The sequence below is a fragment of the Erythrolamprus reginae genome, chromosome 2, assembly GCF_031021105.1.
Source record: "Erythrolamprus reginae isolate rEryReg1 chromosome 2, rEryReg1.hap1, whole genome shotgun sequence".
Classification (NCBI taxonomy): Eukaryota; Metazoa; Chordata; class Lepidosauria; order Squamata; family Dipsadidae; genus Erythrolamprus; species Erythrolamprus reginae.
In genome coordinates this window covers 328,404,837-328,425,189 of record NC_091951.1, presented here as the reverse complement: position 1 = coordinate 328,425,189, position 20,353 = coordinate 328,404,837, and the positions used below count along the sequence as shown (strand labels likewise).

The 20,353-nt window shown below is 40.3% G+C and overlaps 1 protein-coding gene across 6 annotated transcripts in view; it reads left to right on the top strand.

Moving 5' to 3' along the window:
• Nucleotides 1-20,353, top strand: part of NNT (nicotinamide nucleotide transhydrogenase) — an 85,254-nt gene that overhangs the window by 55,374 nt on the left and 9,527 nt on the right. For all 6 annotated transcript variants that reach the window (XM_070743389.1, XM_070743384.1, XM_070743385.1 and 3 more), the window contains exons 14-19: nt 242-437; nt 784-1,017; nt 3,763-3,923; nt 5,187-5,366; nt 9,691-9,850; nt 10,181-10,262. In XM_070743389.1, the coding sequence (XP_070599490.1) occupies nt 242-437; nt 784-1,017; nt 3,763-3,923; nt 5,187-5,366; nt 9,691-9,850; nt 10,181-10,262 (1,013 nt within the window). The remainder of the gene's footprint in view (nt 1-241; nt 438-783; nt 1,018-3,762; nt 3,924-5,186; nt 5,367-9,690; nt 9,851-10,180; nt 10,263-20,353) is intronic.

Here is a 20,353-nt window from a genome sequence, read left to right as displayed (position 1 = left end):
GAATAATTTTGAACAAGCAGAATGAACTTCCTTTGGGCATTAGCCCACTCAATTACAAACTGCCAGATTTGCTTAAAATCTCAGTTGGGCAGGAATATATCTGAAAAGGAAGCAGCATGGGCAGCATCTGCTGTGAGGAGTTTGAAACCCAACTATGCAGTGCTTTGTACCCCAGTCAAATCTACAGTTTCAAATCCTTTCTTAAAAAAAAACATGTCTATATTATTTTCATCTTTTAAAGATGATGTACCTGGGTTCAGGATTGTGCTGTGTTGGTGCCCTGGCTGGCCTTTCTACCCAAGGAACAGCTCGACTTGGCAATGCTTTGGGTATGATAGGTGTTGCTGGAGGTTTGGCAGCTACCCTGGGAAGTCTAAAACCATCAGTTGAGCTTCTGGCCCAGATGTCGGGCGCGATGGCCCTTGGTGGCACCATAGGTAAGTGCAAAGCAAAAGGATATGCATGATTTGGAAGAGTTACCTAATTCTCTTGTGGCATTTGCAGTTAGGTGATGTGAAAGGAGGTCTACTTGAAAAAGTTGTAGGACTGTTAGAATGTGATAGAAACCTGCTCCTTAGCCTTTTGTGTTTAGACACTCAGATCCCTCAGAGTATATTTCCGATTAAATATAATTAAAGGACAAATCACCAATCACGGAGATTTAAAGCCATGCTGTTGAAGAATCAGTTGTGTTCCTACAATCTGAATGATTGATCTGAATGACTGAGCAATGTTATCCCCTTTCACAGTTAACATGCAACTGTTTTTTTTTTGTTTCTGCAGGTCTGACAATTGCTAAACGTATCCAGATTTCAGATTTACCTCAGCTAGTGGCTGCTTTCCATAGCTTGGTTGGCTTGGCTGCTGTTCTCACTTGTGTTGCAGAATACATGATTGAATTTCCTCATTTTGCAACCGATCCAGCTGCAAACCTCACAAAGATTGTAGCCTATCTTGGCACATACATAGGAGGTGTAACTTTCAGTGGCTCTCTGGTTGCTTATGGAAAACTTCAGGGTAAATTCCCTTTTGCTTCCATAGTGTGCTCTCTTTTTTAGAAGAGTGGTTGCGTGCATATGTGCATGACATATATTCACTATTTATGGCTGAAATTGCACTAAGATGCTAAACAATCTTTCACAGATTGGTGACTTTAGAGACTTTATATTTTAAATACCATAAATTATCATTAGAGTGTATATGAAGATCATTACATTGAAAAACGAATTGATCCATATAGAATATAGTTCTTTATTGGCCAAGTATGATTGGACACACAAGGAATTTGTCTTGGTTCATATGTGCTCAGTGTACATAAAATATAAGATTAATTTTATTTTATTTATTTTATTTTATTTTATTTTATTTATTATTTTATTTTATTTTATTTTATTTTTTGTCTTGTTTTTGTCTTGTTTTGTTTTGTTTTATTATTATTTTTATTGTATTGTATTGTATTATATTGTTTTGTTTTTTTGTTTTGTTTTGTTTTGTTTATAAGCCGCCCAACTCCTACTGGACTCTGGGCGATGCACAACATTTTAAAACAGTATAACAACAATTAAACCCCCCCCCCCCCAAATGCATCATTCATATTCATGGCCGGAGCTAGATGGTAGATTTGTCAAGAATCATAAGGTACAACAATTAATGATAGTCATAGGGTATAAATAAGAAATCAAATCAAATCACATGTTATTATATCTATTATGTTATGTCATGTCATATATATTATTTCATATCATTATAATAATATTTATTACATAGGCTTATGGATTCTCTTGTTCTTTCACACGCATCAAAATGTGCATGTGGAAAACTAACATGTCAGAGAGAACTATGTTTTGCCTAATGATTGACAAGATGGAACTAGTTGGGATAGAGCCCAGATGTACTTACTTACACAGTGAGGATTATGCTGATCATCTGAGAAACATCTGCAATGTATAATTGAACAGAAATATTTGGGAATGTTTTTTCTCATACAGTTTTGATAGCTGCAAAATACAAAGTATTAATGCAGGCAATATTTATGGTGGCCTAAGTCCTAGCATTTGTTTTAGTTAAAATACAAGATTTTAGATTACCTTAGGAGGGCAGTCCTCTGTACCTGTAAATTCTCTCCAGTTTCATGCTCTGTGCCTATCAGTAGTGGGCTCCTACTGGAATGGCTAATTTTGCGCAGCTCTGCGGCTGTGGCACGCAAGTGTGGGATTGAACACAATTTTGCTTCCCGTACCTGTGCAGGTAGCAAAATCTCGCATGGGAATGCATGTGCGTTTCAGCGAGGTTTTTTGCTTCCCACATGTGAGGAAGCAAAGAACCTTTCCGAAACACTTGTCGATTTTGCACCCTGCACAGGTATGGAAAGCAAAATTGCGCTCGATCTCACGTGCTAGAGCCGCAGAGCTGCACATAGTTAGCCGTTCTGGTAGGAGCCCACTACTGCTGCCAGTAGTAGTGGAAGAAGAGCTCTGGAAGAGCTCCTGGAAGATATACATCTATTAAATAAATATAGCTTTGTCGTAAATTCAGGTGTTTTTGTGTTGAATTTATGTTTACTGACAAATAAAGTCAGTAGTTTCAAGTTTTAGTTTTAGTTTCAAGTTTTATTGGATTTATATGCCGCCCCTCTCCGAAAACTCTTCAGTAAATCTAAATGCAACGCAAAAGTACCGTAGTTGTTGTGAAAGTGACTTGCCTGTGAAGGCTCCTGGATTGGGGCTGAAAGACGAAAACGGAAACAATATGTCTGTCCCGTAATTGGGTAGACCAGGTGTTCTGTCTGGGTGCCCCCAGACTTCAACACCAACTGGAAAAAGCAGCCAGACACGCTGGTAAAAGCAAAAGCACTTTATAGTTTGAAAAATAAACACAGAGAAAAACCTGTTCTTCCCAACAGGCAGGCTATGAGACTTCACAGCAGAGTCCTGATGGCCAGACAATACAGCAGACTTCTTGCTGGCACACCCACCACTGTAGAGAATAAGACCCACACCTTTTCCCCCCAAGGTTTCAGTATTCAAAGTCACAAACCAGAATTCCAAGACGCCAAAAATCACAGCCAGGTCCCAGGACTCCCAAAGATAATACTCCACAAGCCAGGAAGGGTGGGTCTGCCTTTTCAGCCTTTCCAGAGAGCACCACACCCAAACCCAGCTGTTGCCTCTTTAGTGCTGAAAGTACCTGGCTAATTGTCCCCTCCGTTGTGTTGCTCTTCTCTGCCGGAGATCGATTATTGCTTGTGCATTTTCATCTAAGGAATCCAGGCTGCTTGCTGGGGAGAGCTCCCTCTCGAGGGACTCTGGCTGTCCTCCCTCTCCCTCAGCCTGAGATTCCTCCTCCCCGTCTGCCTGAACCTCCTGTTCCTCATCCTCCCCCTCTGAGCAGGAAGCCGGCAGAGGATCAGCCGTTCCCTGAGGGGCCTCAGACGGAATCACAACACCAGGTTGCCCTGATGGACCAGTCTCCTGGAAAAACACTTCAGGTGTTTTGGTTGACTCTCTTAGCAGCTTTTCATTCTGTTTCATAAATCCCATATCACCGAAATCATGGTATGATAAATAGTAGAAAAACAATGTTTAGCCAAGTATCTGGTCCCTGTGGACAACGTATAGTGAATTGTTAAGTATAGGATGTAGTTTTGTTAATAAGACAGAGGAAAAAAAGAGACCCAACACTGGGTCTGTGGGATTCATCCTGACTTTTTGTTGTTGTGTCTAATTAGTTCCAAAATTTAAATTAAATTATTTTCATTTATAGGTGTCCTGAATTCTGCTCCACTCCTCTTACCAGGACGACACTTAATGAATGCCAGTTTGTTAACATTAAGCATAGGTGGAATGGTTCCGTACATGATGGATCCAAGTTACACAACAGGGTTGACTTGTTTAGGATATGTATCTGCCCTGTCTGCTGTAATGGTAAGTTTGAATTTATTATAAATTATACATAGTGAGATATTTCAAATTTTCATCGGGTGTAGTCAGCCCTTTCTTCTGAGTACAGAGAATTCTGAACTGCTTTTTAATGAAAAGGAGACATAAATAACAACCAAGATGATATATGTTCAGTGGAGACATTTTTAAATACTTTTGGGTCAACATGTATTTTTAAGAAGGATATAAATTCAGAAATCATTTCAGATGATGATAGCAAAAATTCTCAGTAGTATGGGAAACAGCTATGGAAAACAAAGTTTGCGTAAGAGGGACTAAATAGAGGTAGAGGAAAAAAATGAAAGTCATCTTTAAAGAGCTGTTTTTTTTTTAAATAGAATTCATGAGATGGATATATTTTTAGTCACTGATTAATGTTTTCCCCCTAATAAGAGCAAAACAACAGAATTTTAACAACATGACAATCCAAAACTTTATATTAAAGCTAGGGATTTATAGGGGTTGTTCCAGTTCCGGATGTACCTGCAAATTTGCATACAAAAATTATCTTCAACTCTGACCTTATGACATAAGCAGCTTTCTCTAGCCTTGAATTTTCCTGTTTGATTAAAATTCCCAGAAATCCTGGCTAGTATAACCCAGAAATCCTGGCTAGTATAACCGTAGGCAAAGATATCTAGGAATTCCAGGAATTACAATCCAACATATCCAGATGTTTCCATTTGAAATTGTCTAGTTTTAAGGATATGCAGGGAGTTTTTGCAATTAAGTTCTTTATAAAGAGAGAAGGTATTTGAATAATGTTTCATGGAAATCTTATAGGTTCTCCTCATGGACATATTAAAAACTGAATTATGAATTCAAGAGGTTCTTGACTTATGACCGTTTGTTTAATGACAAATTTAGCATTGGAAACAGTGACTTACAAACAATCCTCACATAATGAGCATTCCTGTGGTCATATGATAGTAATTGATAATTATTGTGCAATTAGAATGGTTGCAGTATCTCACACTTTGTGACTTTCTCAACTGGCTTCCAACAAGCAAAGACAATGGGAAAACTGACAGAGAAGGTCGCAAGTTGCGGTTATGCGATGTGTTGCTTAATGACTGTGTTAAAAACCATTTCCTGGTTTTTACTGAGGTCGTAAATCGAGGCATCTCTGAAAAAATACATTCAGAGATATACAGACATTACTTTAAAGCTTCCAAGTTGCAAACTTTTGACATTTTGAACAAACCTGCATTAATATTTCAATGTTGGCTATTTTTTCCCTTGCCACAGGGAGTTACTTTGACAGCCGCCATTGGAGGGGCTGATATGCCTGTTGTTATCACTGTCTTGAACAGCTATTCCGGCTGGGCACTCTGTGCTGAAGGATTCCTGCTTAACAACAATTTATTAACCATTGTGGGTGCCCTGATTGGCTTTTCTGGGGCCATACTGTCTCATATCATGTGTGTGGTAAGGAGATTTTGGAGATGTCTATTCTAGCACTATCATTACTCTTTCTCTGGTTGTGGAACAAACTTTTTATTGTATAAATTTTAATTTTAATTTTAATTTTAATTTTAATTTTAATTTTAATTTTAATTTTAATTTTAATTTTAATTTTAATTTTAATTTTAATTTTAATTTTAATTTTAATTTTAATTTTAATTTTAATTAATTTATTATTTATTTACTTTATTTATTTATTTTTATTGATTGATTGATTGATTGATTTGATTTGTATGCCGCCCCTCTCCGGAGACTCGGGGCAGCTAACAGCGACAATAAAACAGTGTACAATAGTAATTTGGTATTAGAAATGATTAAAAATCCATTAATATAAAAACCAAACATACATACATACATACATACCATGCATAGAATTGTAAAGGCCTAGGGGGAAAGAGGATCTCAATTCCCCCATGCCTGGCGGCAGAGGTGGGTTTTAAGTTGTTTACGAAAGGAAAAGGAGGGTGGGGGCAGTTCTAATCTCTGGGGGGAGTTGGTTCCAGAGGGCCGGGGCCGCCACAGAGAAGGCTCTTCCCCTGGGTCCCGCCAGGCGACATTGCTTAGTTGACGGGACCCGGAGAAGATCCACTCTGTGGGACCTAACTGGTCGCTGGGATTCGTGCAGCAGAAGGCGGTCCCTGAGGTAATCTGGTCCGGTGCCATGAAGGGCTTTATAGGTCATAACCAACACTTTAAATTGTGACTGGAAACTGATCGGCAACCAATGCAGACTGCGGAGTGTTGGTGTAACATGGGCATATTTGGGGAAGCCCATGTTTGCTCTCGCAGCTGCATTCTTCGCGATCTGAAGTTTCCGAACACTTTTCAAAGGTAGCCCCATGTAGAGAGCGTCATGTAGATATTTTGTATTCTTTCTGGGCATTTCCTTTTTATCCTTTTTTCTTCCCTCTCATTTTTTCATGTACCGTATTTTTAGGAGTATAAGACACACCTTAGTTTTGGGGGAGGAAAATAGGAAAAAGGATCTGCCTACCAGATATTAATCTGGCTAGCATCCTTAGTCTGTTCAGCTTCAGCACATTATTTTACCCTCTGATTGGGGCTTTAAAACAACCTTATTCAGAAAGTGTAACAATGAAAGAGCTTGCAAGCCAGTAAGAGCTGGTAAAATCATCAGCACCTGGTTAGGGCTGGAAAGAAACATTTGAAGCAAGTTAGAGCAATGAAAAAAAAACCCTGCAAAGACTTAGGGCTTGGAAAACATTCTTTGCAGAGAATAACAATGAAAGATCTTGCAAGGTAAGAGCTGGGAAGATCAGTAGCACCTAGTTAGGGCTGGGCAAAAAAATAAACTGGGCATCAGGTTGATTAAATAAATATAGTATCAGAAATTTGGGGAATTGTTACTGTAATATTGTTATTCCTCAGCTGCTGTTTTTTTCTTCTTAATTGTCTAATACTGGATGTGTTCATATGAGTATCCAAAGAGTCACTTTTCTGTGTTCTGATTTTCTGATTACATATTTGATAAGAAGACACAGATATAGGTTGACACAATTTTGGAAACACAGTACAGTGGAACCCCGACATAAGAGCTGCTCTACTTAAGAGCAACTCGAGATAAGAGCTGGGAGGGGAGAGATATTTTTGTTCTACTTACAATCCCAAATTCGAGATACAAGCGCCAAGGAGCTGTCTCCTGAAGCCAAACGCTAACTTCCGCGTTCGGCTTCAGGAGACAGCTGCGAAGCGGCGCGCGTGTTTTAAAAGGTTGCAGCCGGCCTGGGGGGCTCGGGGGGGTGCTTGCAGCTTTCTTTCTTGCTCTTTTTCTTTCTCTCTTTTACCTTCCCTTCCTCTATTTCTTCTTTTCTTTCTCCTTGCCACCTTCTTCCCTCCCTCCCTTCACTCATTCCTCTCTTACTCTCCCCTTTCATAAGTTTCCTTGCTTCCTTCCTCTGTTCCTGTCCCTTCCCCCTTTCTTTCTTTCTTTCTTTCTTTCTTTCTTTCTTGCTCTTTTTCTTTCTCTCTTTTACCTTCCCTTCCTCTATTTCTTCTTTTCTTTCTCCTTCCCACCTTCTTCCCTCCCTCCCTTCACTCATTCCTCTCTTACTCTCCCCTTTCATAAGTTTCCTTGCTTCCTTCCTCTGTTCCTGTCCCTTCCCCCTTTCTTTCTTTCTTGCTTTCTTTCTTTCTTTCTTGCTCTTTTTCTTTCTCTCTTTTACCTTCCCTTCCTCTATTTCTTCTTTTCTTTCTCCTTCCCACCTTCTTCCCTCCCTCCCTTCACTCATTCCTCTCTTACTCTCCCCTTTCATAAGTTTCCTTCCTTCCTTCCTCTGTTCCTGTCCCTTCCCTCTTTCCTTCCTTCCTTCCTTCCCACCCTCCGTCCATTCATTCACCCATTCCTCTCTTGATCGCTTAAAGCCGGTCCCTGGTGCAAAAAGGGTTGGGGACCTTTGTCCTACAGGATTGGGTGGCAGAGAAGTTGAACATATGTAAATTTAAAAGTTTAAGAAAGTTTACAAGTTAAGTGAAAGAAACTTCATTATTCATTTATATGTACATGTACATTTCTTCATTAAAAACATGTCTTTCTGCATAATTTAGACTAACTTTGTGAGTTTTTTGAGGGCTGGAACCAATTAAAATTATTTACATTAATTCCTATGGGGAAAAGTCGTTCGAGATAAGAGCTGCTCGACTTAAGAGCCCAGGTCCGGAACGAATTAAACTCGTATCTCGAGGTACCACTGTACAGCGATCCCTCGATTTTCGCGATCTCGTTCTTCGCGAAACGCTATATCGCGGTTTTTCCACCCGATGGCGTCACTCTCTTCCTTCCTTTCTCATGTTTCTTTCTCTCTCTCTTTCTCTATCTTGCTTCTTCCTCTCTCACACTCTCTTCCTCCCTCTCTCATCTCTTTCTTTCCTTTTCTCTCTTTCTCTATCTCTCCCCCTCTTGCTGGCGGGCGGTGGGCGGGCGGGCGAGCGGGGGCATCAGCGAGGAGCCGGGGTTTCCCCTTTGCATGGGCGGTGGGGAAACCCCGATCTTCGTCTGCTCGCTGCTGCTGCGGCCGCCCAGCAGCTGATCTGCTCGGCGGCAGCAGCGAGGAGCCGAATCGGGCTTTCCCCTTTGCGTGGGCGGTGGGGAAACCCCGATCCACCATCTGCGCATGTGCGGCCATGGAAAAAGGGCGCGCTTGCGCAGATGGTGTTTTTACTTCCGCAACCCTACATCGCGAAAAATCGATTATCGCGAGGGGTCTTGGAACGGAACCCTCGCGATAATCGAGGGATCACTGTATTTGTGAATTTCACATAAACACAGGCCATTTCTTGTAGGTAGACAAGTGGCTAAAAAGTTTTTCCTTTTAACTTAGTTTTCTTTCTTTCCTTTCAATTAATGGCCACTAGATGTCGATAAATCTACATAAATGAGTTCCTAGAAACAAAAGTACCTACTAAAACTGATTTGAGGGGATTTAATAATTGCTACATATTGATGGTACTGCTTTCTCTTTTTAAATAAATAAATAAATATTTTAAAAATAATATTTTTATTATTTTTATATCATGATCTTTTTTCAGTATTATTATTATTATTATTATTATTATTATTATTATTATTATTATTATTATTATTATTATTAAGATTTGTATGCCGCCCCACTCCGGAGTCCGGAGACTCGGAGTAGCTCACAACAAAAACAACAATGTGACAAATCCAATATATTAAAAGACCCATTATTAAAACCATGCAACACAATCATACCATACATAAACAATATAAGCCCAGGGGTATTTTAATTTCCCCATGCCTGACGACATGTCTTCAATAGCTTACAAAAGGCAAGGAGGGTGGGGACAGTTCTAATCTCTGGGGGGGGGGAATTGATTCCAGAGGGCGGGGCCACCACAGAGAAGGCTCTTGCCCAGGGGCCCACCAGACGACATTGTTTAGTCGACGGGACCAGGAAAAGGCCAACTCTGTGGGACCTTATTGGTCGCTGGGATTCTTAATTTTTTCATCTGTTCTAATCTGTTCTGCCTTCTTTCCTTTTTTCATATTTCTCCAAAGAAAAACTTTTGATACCTTCCAATGCCTTTAGGTAGAATTATGTTTGGTATTTGCATAATTGCATCATCTTGAGGTTAGAATATTATGGGAAATCAAAACTTGGAGTGGAATGAAGGGAAGGACATTACCCAAAGAACACACTTTGCTGAAATAATTGCTCTGTGGAATGGTGTCCATTTTACTTAGTTTTAAATGTCAACTTATTCAAAACACCCAGTTATGCTTTTTTCTTTTTCTTTTTTGCTCCCTTAGGCTATGAATCGCTCTCTTGCTAATGTGATTCTTGGAGGATATGGTACTACTTCAACAGCTGGTGGGAAGCCAATGGAAATTACTGGCACTCATACAGAAGTGAATATGGACGGTGCAGTTGATATGATAAAGGAAGCCAATAACATCATAATCACTCCAGGTGAAATTGGGCTGCCCATATTCTGTAACTCTTGAATGTAAACTGAGAATTTCCAAGTGTACAAATTGTTTGAAAGCAAGCAAGAGGCTTTCATTAAGTTAGCTTTATGCCCGCAGTTTGTTAAAAATAGTTATATTCGTGTGAGTTTTAAACAGTTGCTCCTTTCCCTTCAGAATTCATCGGAGCATGCATCTCATAAAGAGAGCATATTCCCCAATTATTACTTGCATATTCCATCTTTATAATCAGAAGATGAAAGTTATGGATTTAAACTTTGGGAGAGAATTCAAAGACATCCTTTATCTTGGAACTTTTCCCCCATTTCTGCAGGATACGGCCTGTGTGCCGCAAAGGCTCAGTATCCAATCGCCGATTTAGTGAAGATGTTGAGGGACGGAGGCAAGAAAGTCAGGTCAGTGGATACACGGATAGTGGTTTTATAATGCACTTGTCTATTATGAGAGTTCACTGATTTGGCAGAATTTATCTTTTTAAATTTTTTTGATTTCTGATAAATAATAAAATTTATATAATCTATTTGAGAGGTGTTCGGATGCTGGCATCTTTTAAATTTATTTATTTTCTTTATTTAATTAGATTTCTATTCCGCCCTTCCCAACCAACTCAGGGTGGCTTACAAAATAATAAATACAATACAAAAAGTGCAGAAATCTAATACAGGTAGTCCCCGGGTTACGTCGTCCCCGACGTACGACGTTTCGTCGTTATGACGACCCAGGGACAGCTTCGAAGCCACCGCTGCCTCCGCTGCCTCCTCCATTCAGGCAAAGGGATCTCCACGGTGGGCGGTGGCTTCGAAGACCCCGCGGAGACCCCCTCGCTCGAATGGAGGCAGCGGTGGCTTCAAGGGACCAACAGCCGGTCCTTCTCGGCGCTGCATTGCTGCAGCCTCCGAGGCTGCCGCCGCCTCTGTTCGGGCGAGGGAATCTCCACGGTCATTTGAAGGGTAGGAGTTGAAACAATTTATGTCCAGGTGAGAGGGATCAGTAAATATTTTTTTAAGATTTAAGAATCTTAAAAATTCTTTAGAAATTAAGAGCATATCATTTTTTTCATTATCCCCTTCCATTTTCTTTCATTTCCTTGTGTCGTTAAGGATTGAAAAGACAAGGAAGGCAGGAAGCAGATTTTTTTATAATGCACAACATTGATGCTCAGTAAATTACTAAGGTGTAATACATTTGAGAAACGCAATTGAAGTATGAAATGATCTGTTGCGAGTCTTGTTCAGTATGTTCTTACCCCACACCTTGCCTATCCTTGCCTGAAAAGGAGTAGCAGCAGTAGGCTCTAATTAAGAGCTGGGATGGTACAGTGGTTAGAGTGCAGCATTGCAGGCTACTTCAGCTAACTGCTAGTTGTAGTTCAGCAGTTCAAATCTTACCACCTGCTCAAAGTTGACTCAGCCTTCCATCCTTCCGAGGTAGGTAAAATGAGGGTCCAGATTGTTGGGGGCAATATGTTGATTCTGTATACCAATTAGGGAGGGCTATACAAGCACTATGAAGCGGAATATAAGTCTAAATGCTATTGCTATTGGTAATTAACTGCAAACAATCGTTTTGTGATCAGTTTTAGGCTTCATTCAGAACTATTTCCTTGCCTCTTGTACTTTACCTTTCCTCTACCCACTTTAAAGCCAAGATTGGGTCTTTTGAACTACTTTTCTTCAATGTGGTTCTTCTTGCCTCCCGCTCAGCACATCTGGAGAACACCAGGTTGGGGAAGTTTGTTGTGTACCCCGTTTGAATGGGGGCATCTAAGGACATATTTCTCCCTTTCGTGTGAACCTACTGACTTGAAATGCCAGATCTGTTCATATTTCCTATTTAACACGTTGAGTCTTTGAACTGGTCATAGGTCTTTCAACACTCAAACTGAGTTTTCTACTACTGAAAATATGAATGCTGCTATTGTGTGAATTGCTTGAGGATAATTCTATCAGTTAAATTCTAGTGTGAACATACTTGTGGTTGGATCTAAGAAACCATCGCTTTGCTTCTTATAGCAGGAATTAACCCACTAGCTAAACAGAGTTTGACTGCCCTTTTCCTTAATCTTTTTCCCCCTTCTTCTTCTTCTTGGCTCCTGTGTGGGCTAGCTTTTCTCTTTGATTTTATTTTTACTCAGTGACAGAAAGCATAAAAGCCTCAGCTTTTGTATATCAGAGCTTTGTGTGCAGGAGAGACTGGGACTTTTTGATGTAACTGCATTAGATCTTAAAGCCCATTTTGGCAAGCGTTTGCCACAACCATTACCTAGAGGGCTTTAATGAAAGAAATCTGTACTTTCTGTTTGTGGTAAGTTTGGTCTTTCATCATGGTGTTTATTGAGTGCAGCTGTTCACCCTCTCCTTCCTGTAGGCCCATGGAGCCTCAGGTCTCTAGCCCACTTTGCATCCAGAAGTAAGGACATACTTACATATGACAGCATAAAATGCCAGTACGGACACACAGTTGTCATCAGATTGTAATATCTGTGTGCTGGTAAGGAAGTGGGTGACTTTCGCACTGTCTGACAGTTCGCCTGGTGGCAAGGCACTGCTTTTTTGGCAAACCTTCTCCACAGCCATAACATAGAAACATAGAAGTCTGACGGCAGAAAAAGACCTCATGGTCCATGTAGTCTGCCCTTATACTATTTTCTGTATTTTATCTTAGGATGGATATATGTTTATCCCAGGCATGTTTAAATTCAGTTACTGTGGATTTACCAACCACGTCTGCTGGAAGTTTGTTCCAAGCATCTACTACTCTTTCAGTAAAATAATATTTTCCCATGTTGCTTCTGATTTCCCCCCCAACTAACCTCAGATTGTGTCCCCTTGTTCTTGTGTTCACTTTCCTATTAAAAACACTTCTCTCCTGGACCTTATTTAACCCTTTAATATATTTAAATGTTTCGATCATGTCCCCCCTTTTCCTTCTGTCCTCCAGACTATACAGATTGAGTTCATTAAGTCTTTCCTGATACGTTTTATGCTTAAGACCTTCCACCATTCTTGTAGCCCGTCTTTGGACCCGTTAGCCCATCTTTGGACCCGTGATCCATGATCTGAATGGATCACAGTTCTGTTGTATTAGTACTTGTGCCAGATTTTTCTGATTCAGAAGGATGCCAGGGCAGAGGTAAAGCCTGCCTGGATTTATTAAAATATTTCCTAAACTCACCATTTATCACAAAGTTCTCCTTCATAACAGATTCCATTTTGATGTGTTAATAAATTCCATCAAAAATTATACCCACCCACCCTTCTACTTCTCTCATTTCCTCTCACTCCTTACTATCTTACCTCATATAATAGGTGCTTAAACAGATGCAGTATGTTCCTCTAAAAAATACCGTATTTTTTTTACTATAAGAAGCACCTAAATTTACAGGAGGAAAAAAAATAAGAAAAAAAATAGGGTTTTTTGGCTTCTGCACATCATGTTTTCACTCGTCCCCAGCTCCCAGAAGCACACTGCAGTGTTCCACATGGTCCATTTTCACCAAAACCAGGGCCTGTTTTTGGGCTCCCAAGCTCTCCATGCGTCGCGTTTTTGTCCTCCCAGACTCCCAGAAGCACTCTGCAGTGCTCCGCATGTCTTATTTTTGTCAAAACCGGGCCCATTTTCTCAAAAAACATACCCATTTTTGTCTTGCTGGGTGATTCTGGGGGCCTTTGTAGGGCAAAAATGACACAAGGAGGGTTTGGGAGCCCTGAAATGGGCCTGTTTTTGGTGAAAAACTGGCCACAAGGAACACTGTAGAGGGTTTTTTTATTTTTTTTGCCTCTACTTAATAACCATTTTCTACTTAAGAACCTGAGCCCGGAAAAATTTTCCAGGAAATTTGAGAGCGGCACGAAGGCCCGGCCAGTTTTCTGTCATTCCCTCTTTAATCCTGGTCATCTCAGACTTTTCTGGGCTGCCAGAGGAGCCTTTCGGTGGTGCTTAAGGAGGCTTTGGCAGTCTGGAGCGAACAAAGCATTTTCCTTTCTCTGGGCGCTTGGAGAGGGAATAAACCTCTGCCAGCGCCCAGAGAAAAGAAACGCTCCCTTTGCTCTGGGCAGCCCAGAGCAAACAGAGCATTTTCCTTTCTCTGGGCGCTGCCTCAGAGTCTCTCTTTTTTCCTTTAAGCCATAAAGTTTTGGATTTTTTTTTATTCCCGTCACCTCACTTCTTCCTTCAGCAACGACTGTCCTCCTCCTCTACTTTCTCCTCCTCTCACCCAAATTCCGAGCTTTTATTTCTTTCCTAATGGGTTTGCATGCATTATTTGCTTTTACATTGATTCCTATGGGAAAAATTGCTTCTACTTAAGAACGTTTCTACTTAAGAACCTGGTCACGGAACGAATTAAGTTCTTAAGTAGAGGTACCACTGTATTTTAATTTGAAAATAGAAAAAAAACACCATGCAGGCCTACACTCTTATACAATAGCACTTTGGAATTATTTCAAAGTGCCGATCATGCTATTTGTTTCTTTCACAGCTTTTTTAGATTCATGACATTGTGACATTGTATATGAACTGCAAGCCTTTTTTTAAAAAAAAATCATACTGCCTGCTCAGTATTTTTTCAGTATCAGTATATCAAGAGGTCAGTGTGTGCAATATAAATGTTGTGTCAGCACAAAGCTACTGGCAAGCTTCAATGCTCTTATACTGATGGTGCTTTTTCTGTAGTTTTCCATGAGTCTAAGAAAATTATTTGTGGATTACTTATTGTTGCTTAGGATAAAAATAATAAATTTCCCAATTCCAGGAAATTGGAGAAATATAACCCTGGCCTGCTTTGGATGTAACGATAAACCATAGTTTACCATTAAGGGAATAAGACTTTGAGTCTGTGGATCTACAGTGGTACCTCGTCTTACGAACTTAATTCGTTCCGTGGTGAGGTTTGTAAGTAGAAAAGTTTGTAAGATGAAACAATGTTTCCAAGAGGAATCAATGTAAAAGTGAATAATGCGTGCAATCCCAAAACTCACCCCTTTTGCCTGTTGGGATTTCCCTGAGGCTCCCCTCGTTGGGATTCAAAGCAGCGCTGGCAAAAATGAAGGGAATCCCAGCGCTTCGGCTGGCAACGGAAGTCCGGAGGTGGGGCATCCCAGCGGCGGTGACTTGGGTTTGTAAGGTGAAAATAGTTCGAAACAGGAGGCAAAAAAATCTTAAAAACCGGGTTCATATCGCGAAAAGTTCGTTAGAAGAGGCATTCGTAAGACGAGGTACCACTATACAGTAGTCCCTCGCTATACCGCGCTTCACCTACTGCGGCTTCACTTCATCGCGGGTTTCCGAGGAAGTCGATCGGCAGATTTAAACAGCCCGCCGAACTCGATCGGCAGGTTTTCCAAATATATATATATATCTAAAATTGTAAATACTGTATTTAAATACTGTATCTAAAATAAATACTGTGTGGGAAGGGTTTATAAACACTTAAAACAATGAAAACTTACCAAACAATTACAATATAAATACTTAAATAAGTACTATCAGTCGATAAATTCCCCATCGCGGATTTCACCTATCGCGGCCAGGTCTGGAACGTAACACCAGCGATAGGTGAGGGACTACTGTATTACCTTTTTCAGCCTTAGCATTGCTGTATAAATTCTGAGTGTTCACTTACTTGAAATAACAACAGTTTTAATAACTTAGCTGTGGTTAATCTTTGCTTTTTAAAATTTTTTTTTTTATTCTTATAATATAAAAATACACACAACACAGAACAGTGCACTGTGAATTGTGCTCCCGCCACCCAACAACATACATTCAGTCCCTCCACCAAATGAGGGTGCACTAATTTATAATTTTTTACAACCAGGAACATCAACGTGTTTGCAAAATGTAGAGTGATTCCAATTTGTTCTTTATGGCTCGGTCTCAAATTCTACTAGCCATAAAACCTCTGACCCTGTCCCATCTTCCCATCAGTTTTTCCACTTTATTTTCATCAATCGTATTCATTTTAATTTCCATAATTTCAAATTGAATGTGTTCCACCATGTACCGATACCAATTTTGTAACATCCATTTTGTTGCATCCTTCCAACCTAAAACTATTACCGCTTGGGTGATTTCTATAGCTGCTTCTTTAATTTCTTTAAACTCGCCCATATTCCTCCTCATTATTAGTAGTGCCATTTCAATCACCCATTTTATATTCTGTGGTTAATCTTTGCTGATTCTGTGGTTAATCTTTGCAGAATATCTACTTTGGACATTAGTTTAAACTAGCATTTAACAACCTTGACCACTTGAAGACATGTGGACTTTAATTCCCAGAATTCCCCAGCCAGCCATGCTTGGGGAATGGTGGGAAATACTTCTTTCCACCAAGCTTATTTGATGTTTATATTTGACTCCTTGTGCCTGTTTAGTTACAGCCATTTTTCTTCCTGAAACCTGACCATATTGCCTGGTCAGAATGAGTTTTGCTGTGCCTTCCTTATCCCTGGAAGCAAAGGTGGGCTGCTAAGGTGGAATCCTGATGTGTGCTTGCCTCCTTGGCTCTGGGTGCTAGCGGAGTCCAGCGCAATTATGCTACTGCACCTGTGCAGGCAGCAAAATTGAGCGCGGAGACACAGGTGCCCCCCTGTTTTGTAGCATTTCTTTGCTTCCGCGAAAGGTACAGTAGCATAAATGCAATGAATTCCACTAGCACTCAGAGCCACGGTGACAAGCACATGTCAGCGTTTCACCTTAGCGGTCCACCTCTGCCTGGAAGTAGCTATTGTTGTTGATAACAGATCTAGCTGACATAGTGGACTATCTTCTATATTGAATAGAAGGAAAGCCCAATTTGTGTGCACAAAACTGTCTTACTGGCATCCATCCAGAGTTATTATTACATAAAGCTGGAAAAAGTACGCAGTGATTATTGGCACAATGCAAGCTCATGTGTCTAACTTATCCCAGAACTTGTTTGCTTTAATTTCATTAATAATCCATGTGCAAATAACTGTTGTAGCTTTTGCCAAATTTCTGGAGACACAAGTGATGCTAGTAAGCTACATCTGCTTGATGTCTAGAGGTTGGTTTTGGTTTTTCTTTTAGTTTCCATAATATTTTTGAGCTTTATGAAGAGTTTTATAAGTTTGTTGCATCATATACTGTCGTACTCCTGAGCATCCCAAAATGCACTTTCTCTTTCCATTTTGTGTTTGAACTCTGTTGCCAGTTTTCCTGGAAATACTCTTTTTTTGCTTCACCAGGAACACAATGTGTATTTTTTTAAAAAAAATCTAAGAGCATGCAAGACTTATCTGGAACACATGACTTTGATGTCAAGGCATTGTAAAGAATGGATGGATTAGAGAGAGAATGAGAGAGAGAATGAGAGAGAGAATGAGAGAGAGAATGAGAGAGAGAGAGAATAAGAGAGTGACAGAATGAGAGAATAATGAGAGAATAAGAGAGAGAGGAGGGCAAATGAAAGAGAGAATGTGAGAATAACAGAATAAGAGCATGAGAGAATAAGAGAAAGAATAAGAGAGAGAATGAGAGAGATAGAGAATAAGAGTGAGAGCGAATAAGAAAGTATGAGAGAGAGAAGAGAGAATAAGAGAAAGAAAAAAGAATGGACGGGCAGTCTTATGGAGGACAACTTTAATTTAGGCTTTAAAAAAAATTAGTTAGGCTTTTGTTGGAAATGATTGATCATCTTTGTGTGTTTCTAGCAATTTGATGGGAAATATTGCTGACAAGGTTTGGTATAAGTAGTTATAAGGGACTGGCAAGAACAAAACAGGATGTTCGGGGCCAACATATGATGATGTGTCTTCAGTTATTTTACTCTTGCTTTAAATCAGTGCTTTTCAATTATTTTCTGTTACACCTTCCCCCCGAAGAAGTAAACACTTTGAACCCCCCCCCCCAAAAAAAACAAAACAAAACAAAACCTCTCAGCCAGGACAGTTGTTTGCACGTGTTTAAGTGACACCTTAATTTATTTGGCTTCTTGCTGTCCATTGCCAACATTTTTAGACCCAGTAAACATACTGGTCTTTCCTTGTCTTCCACCGCAGTTACAGTGAAGCCAAACGCTACATACACTTCTGTGTCATATTTCCTCGTCTTAGCTTTCGGGAGGCTTAGGTTTGTCTCATTATCTCTGTCTCTCTCCTCCTTTCTTTTCATTCCGGTTAAATATTTTTCCATGGTGTCTCTTAAAGTTTTGTGGTCTGCACTTCATATCTCCTACTCTGTGGTGTGTGTTATTGTTTGGTGCCAAAAATCCCTACTCCCTGCGCCAAAAAAAAGAGTTACATTCTCTCGGGTCAGTCCCCCTCCCCAGCATTGTTCTGGGGCCTGCCCCACTATTAGAATAGAACCGTGAAGGCAGGAACAACACTCTTCGAAAGTGAAAGTGGAGCTTTGAAGAAGCAATATTGACCCTTTTTGATGTTGGGAAGGCTCCTGAGAACAATAATAATAACACAGCTAAGAAAAGAAACAAAAATGGATCATTGAACAAATACACTCAGAATTAACACTTGAGGCACAAATAACTGAACTGAAAAAAATCCTACTTTATACACATTATATAAATAAAGAGTTGAAAAGTCTAGCTCTCTTGAGAAATCTTTCATGCTAAAAAGAAAGCATGAAAGCATCAAGGTGGATAGACTTGACTAGTAGCTGGATACACGTGCTTCACTACCAAACAATTCCTTAGCATGGAGTAGAATGCCTAAACTCCCAGCCCACAGGCCAGATGAGTCACTTGCTGGTTACGCCCACTGGCAGTTGGAACAGAGTTCTTTGCAGGTGTAGAGGGAGAGTAGAATGTCTAACTCAGTGATGGCGAACCTTATGTTCCTCAGGTGCCGAAAGAGCAAACAGATAGTTAGAGCATGTTAATAATAATATAAGAAATAACTAATGATCTGATGGTCATTTTGAGAAATCCTTTCATAGTGAGCACCCAGAAGCCCAGAGGAACCTAGGTGCCAACTTTCAAGTTTGTAGGCTTTTGTGACGATGCGTGAGTGGTATTTTGCTTTCTTATACATATAGATTTAAGTAGTCATTGGTGCAATGTTGAAAGACCTGAAGAGTGAGATTGGGAACAAACCAATATGGAGATCTATGTTTGTGGCTACTAAGAATTGACATCACCTTGGTTAAACACCAAATCTTTTTAAAGACTTGATCTGCTCCTTGACAATAGAGGCAAATCTGAATGAAATATAATCTATTATAGATGACACTGTTACAGGTGATACTGACAATCTCCTTGTATCTCGAGACCAGTGTTGAAGCCTGAATTAGGAGTCTGCCAATGACCTATTGCTAAGGAACATCTTTATTGGACTCACTTGGTTTCTCTTGGCTGAACTTCAACAGTTTAAGTAAAGAAAAACTCCTGTGCCCTGAAAAAAAAAATGCAGTTACTTTTGAAAGCTTGATAGCTCTCAATTTGCAGATGTGTATATTCTTTCAAAATATTTGGCATGATTTCAAGAAAGCGTATGTTGCTTTCAAAATCGCTAATAGTGTATAAAATCCGAATATGCACCATAATTAAAAACTGTTTAAATATATAATGTTATTAGTTGCCTGAATTCTAATATATTTCAGTGCAGAAACACTGAAAACTCTTGCACTTCACGTTTTCTGGAAAGAATCAGAATTGTTTCACATGGCTTGAGTTACTTAGTGGCTGGCTGAAACTTTAAGCTCCTTAATATTTTGCCCTATTTGTTCCGCTGTTGTATATCTGATTCTACATCTGGTCTTCGGTAGAATGATAGGAGATATTTCCTCTCCCCCCACTTCAGCCTTTCTCTCTCTCATGGCTCTCTGTGCAGTTTTATATATATATAAGATGAGGTATTACTATATATATATAGTAATACCTCATCTTACGAACCTAATTGGTTCCGGAAGTAGGTTCGTAAGGCGAAAAGTTCGTAAGACGAAACATTGTTTCCCATAGGAAACAATGTAAAAGCGATTAATCCGTGCAAAAAGAAAAAAAAATCGCAAAATGGCGCTCTGCTGGGCGCCGCCGCCCGGCTGTCACCTTTTAAAACAGCAGGGGGGGGGCGCTTCTCAGTGTTCTCCCGAACCTGAACTTTTTGGGTTTCGGTTCGGGAGGCCGCCGAGAAGTGCCGCCGCCCGGCTGTCACCTTCTGAAACCGCCGGGGGGCTTCTCGGCGTTCTCCCGAAGGCCAAACCTGGAAGTTTGGGTTTGGGTTCGGGTTCCAGAGGCTGCCGAGAAGCGCCCGGCTGTTTTAGAAGGTTATAGCCGGGTGGCGCCGCTCGGCGGAGCATCGTTTTTGCGATCGGTGGCGGTGTTTTCGGCCGATCTGGAGGCTAGAAAGGAGGTGGGGAATCCCAATAGGGAATTCCATGGACGGAGCTTTGACGTCACGAAGACGTCAAAAAATAATACGTCAGCAAAAAATATGTGTAAGCAAAATGCCCATCATCCTTACTGGCTGTTTTAGTCCATTCAAGGTCTAAATGCTTATTAAGATAGTTGCGT